General features: G+C 37.0%; 3 protein-coding genes across 3 annotated transcripts; 1 reads left to right on the forward strand and 2 right to left on the reverse strand.

The window, feature by feature from the left end:
* Positions 1–134: 134 nt before the first annotated feature.
* Positions 135–705, reverse strand: LOC121251215. Its single transcript, XM_041150580.1, has one exon. It carries the CDS (start codon positions 556–558, stop codon positions 346–348), a length of 213 nt encoding a protein of 70 aa, XP_041006514.1. The 5' UTR covers positions 559–705; the 3' UTR covers positions 135–345.
* LOC121251214 lies at positions 705–2063 on the forward strand. Its single transcript, XM_041150579.1, has one exon. The coding sequence runs from the start codon at positions 1471–1473 to the stop codon at positions 1855–1857; it is 387 nt and encodes a 128-aa protein (XP_041006513.1). The 5' UTR covers positions 705–1470; the 3' UTR covers positions 1858–2063.
* A 5801-nt stretch (positions 2064–7864) lies between these two features.
* LOC121251131 lies at positions 7865–9038 on the reverse strand. The gene is made up of 2 exons (XM_041150462.1): positions 8460–9038; positions 7865–8187 (listed from the first exon to the last, which is right to left on the reverse strand). The coding sequence occupies exons 1-2, from the start codon at positions 8821–8823 to the stop codon at positions 8168–8170; spliced, it is 384 nt and encodes a 127-aa protein (XP_041006396.1). The 5' UTR covers positions 8824–9038; the 3' UTR covers positions 7865–8167.
* Between the last annotated feature and the right edge of the window lie 5543 nt (positions 9039–14581).

The raw sequence follows: 14581 nt of genomic DNA on the forward strand, positions 1-14581 counted from the left end.
GCCACCTCTTTGGGAGTTTGGAGATAATAAATCATGCCCTAAGCTTCTAATTAAGATGTCACACTAGTATATGAGCCAAAAGAAGATGCAGAATGTAATCAGAGAAAAGCTTCTTGTCAGTAAAACCTTATTGAGAGAACTTTGAATTTATGGACCTTGCATTAGATGTAAAGCCAAACCTACCAGCCAACAGCAAAACAATCAACGAGGAACACATGAAGGGTTATTGAATTTGAAAACTCAACAAAGAAAAAGATACAACAGCAACAACAACCCCATCTTGAGGAGGTTAAGAAAAGGGGTTGAAGAAAAAGGTGAGTATGGGGATGCTGAACAGAGTTTGGATCAATTAACATGTATGTGAATACCAATTGCAATGACCAATATGGTGAGTACGCAAAAGAATATAATAGCATGAACCAGAATGGCAATCCCACTTGTGCTCATGTTTCCAAACTCCACCACCCTTGTTCTTGCCGGCAATTGGAACAGCAGCCCTGGTGAGAAGAGGATGAACAAAATAACCGCAACAACAACCGGCCCCCAATCAGCACCCATCCCTCTCTGTCTGTTTGTATGTCAATCTGTCTTCAAAGGAGAATTGGAAACTTGGGATTTCTCTAGGAGTATGAATGAGAGAAGACAAGGATATAAACTACTTAATATGTAGAGAAGCGAATGAGACGAATTTCCTTGGTGGTGAAGGAGATGGGGGATGCTAAACTTGGAGAGAAAGAAGGGAGTGGGTTTAAAAGAGAGGAAAGGTATGTTATGGTAGTGGGGTTTGCTTTTTTGGAGATGGAAACAGACACCTTTTCTTTCATTAGCTTCAAATAATTGTTCACGACAAGCTTCTTTTCAATTGCTTTAGAGATTGATGAAGGTGGAGTCTTTATTAAAGAAATCATGCATAAAGAGAAAATTAGGAAAGGAAAGGAAGTGCATCAGTGCATGCGTAAAGGTGTTTTGAATGCTTCGTCGTTTGGTTTTCGTATTTACAGAAAAGAGCTAAACGCGTGCATTGAGGAATGTAGGGAAGGAATACAGCAAGTGAAAACCGGCAGAAAATTATTTGGAAGAAATATGATAAGGACCTAAACTACAAGTCGGCCACTCTTCAGAGTTCATAACTTCAAACAGGTTTTTGAAGTGAGCTGATGCCAAGAATTAGGAGCCCTAATTGGGCTGATCTAATGTTGGACTTTGGAAGTTAAACCAAGATTGAAGTATCAAACAAAAACCTATGAAAAAGCCCGGCCCAAATACCATATGCAAGCCCATCGCCATGGTGTTCTCTCCCGTCTCCGTACTAAAATACTAATATATGTTGCATTGCCGAAAAATATATTTATTATTAACTTATTCCCTGATTTAGCAAGACATAGCCGTCCAATCAAGAGGAAAGTCGCCAGATGAAGCCGAACTACTGTTTTGTATTACATTGCTGTCAGTGCTGTGTTGTCGAATCCAATGTCAATCTGCCGATTCTGGACTCTTTCTTTGTCTTTGAATTTCTCACTTTGTCCTCATCGTGTGGCTTTCTTTCTTATTTACGAACCCAATAACATAAATGGTCTCTCTCTCCCCCACTGCTCAGTCAATTGGTACTTGCTTCGTTTCGAGTGGCTTCGGGACAACCGAAAAGAGATGGCAGATTGGGGGCCAGTGGTGATAGCTGTGGTGCTGTTTGTGCTGTTGACGCCAGGGCTGTTGTTCCAGCTGCCAGGCAATAGCCGAGCGGTGGAATTTGCAAACATGCAGACGAGCGGAGTATCCATATTGGTCCACACCATCATCTACTTCGGACTCATCACCATATTCCTCATTGCCATTGGTGTTCATATCACCACCGGATAATTTTATGCATCTGTAAACCCACCTCTTGTTTCTCCTCCTGATTTTGTATCATTTTTTTTTCTCTTTCATCTGAAGTTGGTTCATCAGCAAGGTAGTTAGAACGAAATGGTGTTGTACTTCGTGTGGCTCCTTAGCACCATCTCTGAAATATCTTACATGCCTTTGGTTTCAAATTCGAGAAAATATTTTTTGGGTTCTGCCTATTATATCAATATCCCGCAGCTCGACTTTGTATTATCTTGTAAGTGCTGGCCAGGCAATCAAGCAAGAACTGCGCTGCTGTCTCATCAGCACAAGAAGAAGAAAAAGGAGGTGAAGGTGGTTTGCAAAAGTTGTATTACATATTTAATCATTCCATTCATCACAACAGCGGAGAGAGCGTACTTCATGACCGTGGAAATTTCAGATGGTCTCGAAAAGTTAGCCAAATTTTCTAGTATTGGTAAATCAAACATGATACCACAATCAGACGAAGCGATGGTAACCAAATTCTAGGAGAATCTAAAAGGAATACATCAACCAACCAAAAACTTCAACTTTATAAATCTCCTGTAAAAAATGTGGGCAATTGTGGCATTCAATCGGGCATTTCTAGCTGAATGGAACTATACCTACTGGAAAAAATTGACTCTGACGCAATTCAAAATCATTCAAAGAGTGCGATTTTTACTTCAGACCCCCAAAACCCACCCTAAGAACTTTGAAGACCCTTTTTATAGGTTCACAAATAACAAGCAACAATACTTCCAGCAATTGCAATTCACAAAAAAAACCAATTGAGGTGTATATTTGGGTTCTTTAACAAGAATGTTTCCAACTAGACAAATTTAAACTCCACTCTAAATCTACGCCCCTCATACGAATGCTACGGTTTAACATCTACAACGCACCTAGTGTTAACATCAATGGCAGACAACGTGTTCCCATCCACCCAGACCACATAACGTACAACTTGTAAAAGAATTGAATCCTCTGTTCTTCATTGATATGATATGGACAGTACAGCAACATATATATAAGGATATTACAACTGATCTCTAAATTTACGTAGACATTTGAACTAAAGGATAACAGCGAGATTACAGCTACACAATATTAACATAACGGAAACGTAGGACCGAGTCTTCCTCATTTATTGGGCTCCTGATTTGTTGTTGAGATTTCACCAAATAAGTCGGCTCAATTTCGGTCATTGCCGTTGCTGCATATCCTGCTGATCTTCAATATCTTCAGCCTTGAATTCTGTTATACTAACTTGATTCTCTACATGCCCCCTCAATCTGAAGGGTAGTTCACGGACATGCAGATTGTTTTGAACATTTTTGAACTTTATTGGAGGTAACGGCTTGGTAAGGGCATATGCTAACTGATCTTGGCTTGAGATAAAATGAAAAACTAGTTGTTTATTTAGAACTTGGTCTCTTACGAAGTGGAAGTCAATTTCTATGTGCTTAGTTCGTGCATGAAATGATGGATTTGATGTGAGATAAGTGGCTCCAATATTATCACACCAAAGAACCGGTGGTTGTTTGTGAGGAAGACCAGGTTCAAATAGAAGAGATTTTAGCCAATTTAGCTCAGCTGCTGTGTTTGCCAGTGCCTTGTACTCAGCCTCGGTACTGCTTCTAGCAACTGTAGGCTGTTGTTTGAACCTCCAAGAGATTAAATTGCAGCCCATGTAAATACAGAAAGCTCCAACAGATTGTCGGTCATCTTGATCGGCAGCCCAATTTGAGTCCCAAGTACGCTTGCAATCTCATATCAGCAGCTTTGGTGATGTATAAACCGAGTGTTTAAGATAGCGTAATATGCGCTTGACTGCCATCCAATGTGTATCAAGAGGTCGATGCATAAATTTACTGACTTTATGTACTGCAAATGCTAAATCAGGCCTTGTGAATGATAAGTATTGCATGCTACCTACGATGCTTCTGTAAAGACTTATATCTTCAAAGGGATGGCCATCATTGGAAGTGAGACGGCAAGTAGAGGCCATGGGACTTGCACACGGCTTGGCTTTGTCCATGTTTGTCCGTTTGAGTAAATCAACAATATACTTGCGTTGAGTGAGGTAAAGTCCATCAGTACACCGAAGTGCCTCAACACCAAGGAAGAAATGCAGGGCACCCAAGTCTTTGACAGCAAATGCATCCTTCAAGCAGTCAATCACACGAGTGATTGCATTTGAACTTGAGCCCGTTATCAAGATATCATCCACATAGATGAGTATGTAAATAATAATAGCAGATTTTCGAAAGATAAATAGAGAAGTATCAGCTTTACTCTCATGAAAATCCAAAGATTTAAGTTTATCCGTGAGCTTAGAAAACCATGTTCTTGGGGCTTGCCGCAATCCATAGAGTGATTTGTGTAATTTACACACATGATTTGGATATTGTGGATGAATATATTCTTGAGGTTGTGACATGAACACGTCCTCTTTTAAATCACCATGTAAGAACGCATTTTGTACATCAAATTGCTTGATGGGCCAATTATAAGAAACGGCAAGAGAAAGTACCAATCGAATAGTTGTATGTTTGATGACCGGACTGAAAGTTTCAGAAAAATCGACTCATTCTTGTTGGTGAAAGCCTTTGGCTACGAGTCGTGTTTTATAACGTTCAATGGTGCCGTCCGCCTTTTTTTTTTTTTTTAAACACCCAACGACAGCCCACAACGTTGGTGTTATTTGATGGGGACACCAAAGACCAAGTGCCATTTCTGAGTAGGGCAGTGAATTCATTATTCATTGCATCTCGCTAGTGGGCTGATTTGGAGGCCTTAGTGTAAGAAGTCGGCTCAATTTCTGGAGGTGCAGTTGCTGCTATGAGTGCGCGCAGTAAAGGATATCGAATACATCCATCATGTGGTTGCCGAGGCTTATGAATATGATTCTTTGACCTGGTGATCATGGAATGTGTTAGTAGAAGCAGGCTGTTCATCCTCGTGCGGTGCATCACCAGAGTTAAGTGACTGGGCTGTCGGCTGAGCAGATGCTTCATGACCTGTTCCTGCAGATATTGAACATAGAGGAGCAGATTCTGTTCTTGTGGAAATTGGAGTAGGTGTTAATTCTCGTAAACTTGGAGATGGGGAAGAATTTATATGCAGAGGAAGCAAAACAGAATTTGAAGTTTGAGAAGCAGGACTTTGGATTCTATTTTCGGACGGAGGATTGTGGAGTTTATGTTCAGGAGTGTAGGGAAAAAGACTTTCATCGAAAATGACATGCCTTGAGACATAAACCTTACCAGTGGATAGATCAAGACACTTGTATCCTTGATGACAAAGACTATAGCCAATGAAAATGCATGTTTTTGAGCGAAAACTGAGTTTGTGTTGATTGTAAGCACGTAAGTTAGGCCAACACGCACAGCCAAACACACGCATGAAAGACTAATCTGGAACACGATTATACAGCAACTCAAAAGGTGATTTTTGTTTTAAAACAACCGTGGGAAGCCTATTTATCACATAAGTTGCATTTGAAAAGCATCTTCCCAATATATCATTGGGAGATTGGAATGTGCTAACAGACTTAAACCAACTTCGACAATGTGTCGATGTTTTCACTCAATAGAACCGTTTTGTTGATGCGTATGTGGGCAAGCTAGGCGATGATTGATGCCAGTGTTTTTAAAATATGTGTTTAACCGTCTATTTTTGCCTCCACAGTCGAATTGGATGGCTTTGATTTTTCTTTCAAAATGGTTTTCCACATATTTTTGGAAAGAGAGAAAAACTTGTTCCACATCGGATTTGAGTTTAATAGGGAATAACCAAAGGAATTTGGAATAATCATCCAGAAAACTCACATAATATTTAGCACCAGTGGTGGAAGTAACGAAAGCAGGTCCCCAAACATCAATAAAAATTAAATCCAAAGGTTTGGAAGAAACAAAAGTAGATAATTTAAAAGGCACATTATGGCTCTTAGCCATTTGACAATCAGGGCACACATTGTGCAATTTATTTTTCGCAACTGGAAGATTGAAAGTGGAGAGAACTTTGTGGACTGTGGAACTGGAAGCATGGCCAAGTCTACGATGCCAATTTTGAAATGAAACTCGAACACTAGAGTGTGCTTGAGGGAGACGCGTTTTGGCGGTGAAACTGTAGAGACCATCATTGAGACATCCTTGATGAAGGACCTTTCCCAAGTAATCCTTCACAAGAAAGAAGTGAGCGTGAAATTCAAAGTAGACATTATTGTCAATACAAAATTGTTGAACAGAAATTAGATTCTTTTGAATCTCAAGAACTAAAAGGACTTGGTTTAGAACAAAAGTGGATGAGTTAGTGTGGATTTGAGAAGAACCAATTTTAGAGATATGCAAACCTTGTCCATTTCCCACTTGAACAGTATCGAAACCAGCATATTCGTTGTTCTGTTGGTTTAGATTAGAAACATCACTTGTAAGGTGATGGGTTGCACCTGTATCAGCATGTCACTCAATCTCGCAATTGGAAGGATTACCAGTATTCACGGCAACCATAGCGTGCTTGGGGGTATCTTTTGGGGTATCCTGATAAAAAAGATCAAATCGGTGATAACATTTACGAGCTGAGTGTCCAGACTTACCACAAACCTGACAAATAATGGGGGATTGATCATTGTTTCGATTGGCAGAGTTAAAGCCACCACGAAAGCCTCGCCCCCGTCCTCGAGAGCCACCACGACCATTCCTTGCAAATGAGTGTGATTGGCGTTGAGCAATATTAGCAAACGGGTGTTGAACTGCTGGAGTGAGTTGGTGTCGAGAGATACGTGCTTCTGTGGTTAATGAGAGAGTAAATTTCTTCAAGCGTCATACTATCAGTTCGAGCAGATATAGAGGCCACGAAGCTGTCATACTCATGGCCTAGACTTGCAAGAATATATGTGATAGTATCATCTCGTGTCATTGGCTGGCCTGCAATCGCTAGCTCATCCGCTAGCCTCTTAATGAAGTGAAAGTATTCAGTGGCAGATTTACTGCCTTTAGTGGCAGTGGCCAGTTGTGTGCGGATTTGAACAATGCGCGCACGAGAGTTGGAGGAGAAAGTAGCAGCTAAGGCACACCAGACATCATGTGATGATGTATAAGTAACAACTTGAGCAAGAACGCTTTCGGTAAGAGAAGACATGAGAGTACTAAGAATGAGATTGTCTTGCTTGACCCAGTGGGAATACGCAGGACTGAGTCTCTCAGAAACAACATTGGTTTCAGGGTGGGAGACGAAAATCATTTTGGGTGGTTTTGGAGTGGTTCCATCAAGGTAACCAAAAAGATCCTGGCCTCGAAAATACGGTACCAGCTGGGCCTTCCAGAGAAGATAATTATCTTGGCTTAGTTTGATAGTAGTAATAGAAGGCATGGAGGTAATGGAAGAAGACTGGGAGGAAGACATTTAGACGTTAGTCTTTTGATGGCTACTCTGATACCATGTAAAAGAATTGAATTCTCTGTTTTTCATTGATATGATATGAACAGTACAGCAACAAAAATATAAGGATATTACAACTGATCTCTAAATTTACGTAGACATTTGAACTAAAGGATAACAGTGAGATTACAGCTACACAATATTAATATAACGGAAACGTAGGACCGAGTCTTCCTCATTTATTGGGCTCCTGATTTGTTGTTGAGATTTCACCAAAGAAGTCGGCTCAATTTCGGTCATTGCCGTTGCTGCATATCCTGCTGATCTTCAATATCTTCAGCCTTGAATTCAGTTATACTAACTTGATTCTCTACACAACTGAATGCTTGACATCTTAATCGCGTGACTGAATTTTAACTTGGTCACTTGGGCATTTCTTATAAACAATAATACAATATCAAAAGCCATGCTCCAACCGTCTAGTTGCAGAAAAGAACAAAAACCATTACAAACTGAAAAACCCTTTCATCAACCATCGGGTATCACATAGCTTGTTAGGCAGTCAATGAATTTCTTAAAGGTCATTCCTGATGAACTCGTGAGCAATAGGGTAAAGAGGAATACTAAGCAATTGCAGTGACTAATATGATTCCATAAGGAGATTCTTTATGAATGATAAAACCAAGAAGTACAACTACAAAAAGGCCGAAAACGAAAACCCTGCAGTTAAGTGGCATGAGAAATGCACTGCAAGAACTTTGGGACTCCCCAGCCAAGTCGGTACGATCCATTAATAGACAGGGCCAGCATAAACATTTCGATACATTGTTTTTTGCTAAAGAAAAAAAAATTATCCTACTAATATCTTGTTCACAATCTAGCTAACCTCAAAAATGCTCTCTTGTTTCTGGCTTTCCCGCGCTTCAACAAGCTAAACGCCTCAACTTTCATAGCTCCATGCTGGGTCCAATTAGCACCCGGAAAAATAGTTAACAGGGTGGCTCTCTAACCGCTATCCGTATAAAATCAATACAAACGCTATTAAACGGAACAAACAGATAATCTACACTAGGACTAAAATCGTAACCTTAAAATGAGAGTTTATGTTGATGTTAATTTTAAATTTTTGTACTAGATTGGTTTGATAAGCGAGCAAAAAAAAAATAGAAAAATGACAAACAAAAAAAGATGAAAAAGTAAAGAAATGGTAAAAATGAAGTAGAGGTTCTTACTAGGGACATAATCATTCTTGTCTGAGGCGGCGGGGCAGAGAATGGAGCGGCCCAGTTCAGATAAATTGTAGACGATCCCAGCGAAGTAGAAGAGGAAGACAAGCCCAAAGACCAAAGGCATCAGTATGAAGCCAATCAAGAACGTGACCGATCCGAAGAGCATGAGAGCCACAGAAATCCCGAGAAAAAGTGAGCCGAAAGCGACGGGAGACGAGGTAGGGGCCTGTCTGGACGACGAAGCCTCCAACTGCCCGCCTGAACGTAGGGTCGGAAGGGGAAGGGCTAGGGGAGGGGATGTGAGGAGGTGGATGATCATGGAGCAGAGCTCGTAGAAAACCATGGATTGGGGGTCTTGATCTCTCATGGTACTTGGGGGGAGGAATTCCTAGCTTTGATTTTTGCTTTGTTCAGACTCCGACTCTCAGAGCATTCACGAATCCAAAAACCCAAAACTTTATCTGTGACGTCGTGACGATTGGGAAGAGAGCGTTGGGAAGGAGATTTGGGAAAATCGAGACAAGAGGATAAGCACTGCACCGGTGGCACGGATCAGAGCAGAGAGAGAATCACAAGTGTGCATTAATGAAGGTAAAAATATATATTGAGGATAAAAATACTACTCACCTCTTACAACATTATCGTTCAAATTATGTTCGAATATTTTATTTTTTTTATTTAATAATTAAGGAAATAATTATTAATAAAATTATATATATTTTTTCTTTAATTTCTAAAAATACTAAAAATTTACTTAAAAAATATTAAAAAAAAAACACTAAATTTATAGTAGCGGTACCCCAAGCGGTAAACGCTGGCCGCAAGCACCATAAATGCTAGTATCCAAGTCACAAAACAAATTTATATATGAGTACTACTAAAGCCACCGCTTGTGGCTCTCGCTAGGAGCTATTACTGGTTTTAGTACGTATTTTTTTATATATATTTTTTAATTATTTTTTATAAATTTTTTTAATATTTTTAAATATTTAAAAAAATAAAATAAATTTAAAATATTATTAAAAAACATTTTCTTAATTATAAAATAAAAAAAAATCATTAAAAAATATTTCATTAATAGCGAAGTAAAATAAAAAATTATTTTTTATTTTTTTATTTTACTTCGTGATTAAAGAAGTATTTGTTAATGATATTATGATTTTTTTTTTAATATTTAAAATTGTTAAAAAAATCTATATAAAAAACACATAAAAAAACACACAAAAATACTAAGCAGTAGCTCCCAACGAGAGCTGGGAGCGAGACGCTTAGCATTTTCCTTTATATATTGATAGTAGTTTATCATATTATAAATATTTTTTATTATAAAATATATCTAACATTTTATATTAAATTTTTTTCAAATTTTTTAGAAATTTCAAAAGTTTTCAAGATTTATTAGAATTTTTAAGATTATTAACGTATTGTTAGAATTTTTCAAAAATCTTCCAAATCAAACTAAACATTTTTAAAACTAAAAAAAAAAAAAAAACGCTATTTCAAGTTCTCAGCTTTTAGTCTAATTATTACTAAAATAAAAAAATTAATACAATTTCAAAAAATCTCAAGACAAAACATAATCGTAAAATTTTATATTCAAATTATGGCGCCCTCGACTCTCATATATTATTTATATAGAGTTTGTGACATCGGAATGATGACTATACGGATTACGCACCTCAACAACCAATGCTCAGAGTGTGTACAACATGTAATAAGTATACAAAAAATATTTACAGTGAAGAAATAAAAAGGTCTTTCTTTATTGAGTATCAGAATTTGTTCAAAAATAGTAAAATAACTTTACAAGGATTATACAGTCATCTTACAGATAAATTAAAAACAGGAAATAACATAAGAGAAACAAATTCCATAACGCTGAACAATAACTCAGCAACTCAGACCTCCGACGGAGCTGATCCCTCGAGTTCATACTCGAGTTCTGCGTCAGACTCTACGGCACCATAAGACGAAACCGTAGGGTAAAACACCATAATGAGATTATGACATCTCAACAAGTAATTAACCAAAACAACATCCAAGAGATTTAAAATACATTAAAAATCACGCGTCCTTATACGAACAAATAAGCAGAATAACAACCCACATTCATTTTTTCTAAAAATACACTTTTAATACTCACACAAAAAATCTCATTTTTGATTCCGATCATAATTATTACAAAATTATGCATGCACTACAATCTCCCCTATGGACCGTCCGCACACCCTGGCTCTCATCGTCACATCACGGGTAACGTCCGTGCATGAGATTTCGTAACGAACGATGCCCAATTTCGCGCCCAATACGTACATGGCCAAGCATCCTCTAATCTCGCTAGTCAAAAGGTCACGAAATCAGTACGAGAGCGGTACAGTCTCGTCCGTTCCCGTCATCGCCCTACGACAACTCAGGGGACGTCATGTCAGTCTGTTACGCTCCCGAATGACCAGAGGAGCTCCACCGAGATAATGTCTCATCTCGGCTTGGGGTCGTGATACACACGCACCCACATATTCAGTCTCATTTACAAACAGACAGCGTGACATCAATAACACAATTTATTAAAGACGATAAATATGCATTACAACAGTTTATTTGAATACATTTAAATAACTTATTACAATTTCTCAATAATTACAACAATATAGTTTACAACCAATTACACGCGTAATCCCGTCCTCCAATCCGATCCAAGGCCCAATTCCAACAAACTCCAATTAACAATTATAACCCAACACTTCAGCGGCCCAAGGCCCAAGGTCCAATTTCCAACAAATCAACAGATCAACAGTTTACAAATGAACAACAGTTATAATGTCAATTTAAATCACTTGAGACACGATGGAAAATTACATACAAAAATGGAAAATAACTCTAAAAGATTAAGCGAAAGGAAGTGTTGCTCAAGGTGACGGCTCAACGGCAGAGCACGATGGAGCTCATGGCAAAGCAGTGCCAAAAAAGCCCCTTAACTCACGGGTTAGGTCAATTTACAAGCGGATGGAAACTCAACTCACTACAACCCAACAATTTCACCAAGAAACCGAGTGAAATTCACAATTTTAGAATCAAATAGAGCTCGGCAGAACAACACAAGCTCACGGGTTCACCAACAAATATACAGAACAAATCTCAAACACTGAGAAATGCGATAAACTTAAGTGAGAGAGAGAAGATGAGGATTTCGGAAGATTTTATTTGAGGAAATCCGTAGACTATAAATAGATCAAGAATGGCGGTGGCAGGTGCCCGTGTGTCACACCGGTAGAAGAAGAGAAAACGGCCATGGAAGCTGTGGAGTAGAGAAGCGATTTCGTGCGGACGAATGGCGTGGCAGCTGACAGCGTAACACGGAACTCACTACCGGTCGACACGGAGCTGCACACGATGGAAGGAGGTGGCCGCGTGGAGCGATGGCTTGCCAGCAAGCCTTCGGTGCTCATGTCGAGTGACACTGAGAAAGACCAAGGAAGGAGGAGGTGGCGGCAGCGGGTCAAAATGCGTGACTAAGGGCAGCAACCGAGCAACACGGAACTGCCTTAGAAAGGTGGAGGTGGCTCACGGCAGCTGCTGGAACAAGAAGAGAGAATAAGAAAATAGAAGAAAGAAGAAGGAGGAGCTAAGCGGCGCAAGGGAGAAAGAGATGGAGCCTTAGAGGTTATCCTCCAAAACAGCGCCGTTCGACTAAGGGGAAACTGGGTTCTCTCACGGGTTGGGCTGGGCTGGGCTTCGGGCTCAAACAAAACACACACACGGGCTGGGTTGGGTCTTAGACACATGGGTTGGGCTTCACATACTACATGGGCTGGGTTCAATTCAAAACACAACGCTAGACTTTACTAAAACATACACACACACAGCCCCACTAAAATAAATAAAAACAAAAGCCCAAACCGAAAATACACATATTTAAAATAACATAAATAAAATATCACAACTAAAATAAAATAACAAATAACATAAATAAAAAAATAAAATAACACGATTAAGTAATCAAAAATAAATAAATACTAGGAAAAATAAAACACACCAAAATAAATTACAATAACAAAAATAAATAAAATAATACACTTATAAAATATATTATAAACACAAGATTTTATGGATCTCACGCAAATAATATTTCAATTTTATTTATTCACTTTCACAAACTCAAATTTAATAATTATTTAAAAAAATATTTTTATTGAAAATTTTCTCCCTCATTTCTCAATAAAAAATTTCCAACATATTCTCAAGATTCTCAAAATATTTCCAACATTTTTATAACAAAATATGTGTAGTCGGTATGTAAATTTTTTTTTATATAATATTTGTATGTAAACTTAACACTCTTCATATCTTATTCTATTAGATGTATGTCCATATTATTTACATGCCGTATTTAGTAACAGTAAAATTTGTATTTTGTGTCTCTCTTAAAATTATAAATATTAAAAAGTATTTATCAAAAAACTATAGAAAGTTTTAAATCTAGTTTGGTTATATAGATGAGATGTAATAAAAATTAAAAGTTGAAAAAAATATTGTTATAAAATAATTTCTTAATATTCTTTTTTTTAGATTTGAAAAAGTTGAATTATCTACAAAGAAATTACATAAAAACAATCTCACAAACTGATATAACTTCATTTGGTCCATTAAATTTATTTTACAATAAAGTAACTTTATAATTGACAAACCAGATCAAGTCACAACAATTTGTGGGATTGTTTTTATGTAATCTCTTTGTGGTTATAATATTTTCCTTTATATTTCATTTGGATTAAAAAATTATAATAATTAAATAAGATGAGATGATTTACGAAAACAAATTAGAAATTATAGGCTCTATTTGGATATTGAGTTGAGTTGATCTGAGTTGAGTTCTTTATGAATAATAATGAATTGAGATGATTGAGTGAGTTTTGTAGAGTCCACCTAAGATGAGTTTAAATATGTTTGGATGTTAAGATAAATTTAGAGATATTTATGGGAAGTTGAAAAAGGTTGTGGATTCTGAGTGTAAATAATCGTTGAATTGAAAAAGGTTAAGGGACTCACGTGTAAAGAATTTTTGAGTTAAGATAATTTTAATAATTTGAGAGTTAAATATTTGAATATTAGATTTAACTTAAAATTAGACTAAATTAAATTGATCTCAAGTCTAATCTACTCAGGTTGCGTTTAGATGTTGAACTGAGTTGAGTTGAGATAGTAAAATATTATTAGAATATTATTTTTTAATATTATTATTATTTTGAGATTTGAAAAAATTGAATTGATTATTATATTTTATATTAAAATTTAAAAAAATTATAATAATAAGTTGATGAGTTTAAGAGATAAATGAGGAGACAGTAGACCTTGGAAAGACGGGGAGAGAGCTGGAATCTTATCGGGGGTTGGTGTCAGATAATGGGCCCGGTCTTTGTTAAAACCATTGAAAAAGTGAAGCCCGCTTGCTCTGTCTTCCTCACGAAATATGATGTTTTAATTAGGAATGTGGGTCCCACTCTGGAAATCATAGTACTATCGAAACAATTGTTTGGAGACAACTATATGGTTGGCCAGCATTTTCTGCATTGGAGCTTGGATTCCTTGGAGCCTAGTTTTGTATGATCCCTTTCTTAAACAATTACTGTTCCACATTTCATTTAAGGAAAAAAAAAAGAAAAAAAGAATAGTACTATACTGCCGCCGCCCAGCAATTATCGTTCGGGTTAGTATAAATTTATTTTTATTTTTTCATATTTTTAATATATTTAAATATTTTAAAAAAATAAAAAAATATATTAATAGACTAAAAATTACTTTTTTAATTATTACGTAAAAAAAAATATAAAAGTAATCAAAGTAAAGAGACAAACTCAAGCAGTACACTAACATTTCTAAAATAAAAAAATCCTCTGAAATCTTAAAGTTAGGAGAAATTCGTTTCTATATATATATATATTTAGATATCTTTTAAGGGTTAAAATGTACAACTTTTCGATCTATAACTTCGATTTTATCAATTCAATTCTCTTTCTAACGTGACACATCATATGTCAACACGAGGCCTGCAATTAAAAATGTAAACTAATATGCAACTTTTTAAAAAATTAATTCAACAAACATTGATAGGCTAACGTTTGGTGTTT

This window comes from Juglans microcarpa x Juglans regia, chromosome 2D (assembly GCF_004785595.1).
Source record: "Juglans microcarpa x Juglans regia isolate MS1-56 chromosome 2D, Jm3101_v1.0, whole genome shotgun sequence".
Taxonomy (NCBI): Eukaryota; Viridiplantae; Streptophyta; class Magnoliopsida; order Fagales; family Juglandaceae; genus Juglans; species Juglans microcarpa x Juglans regia.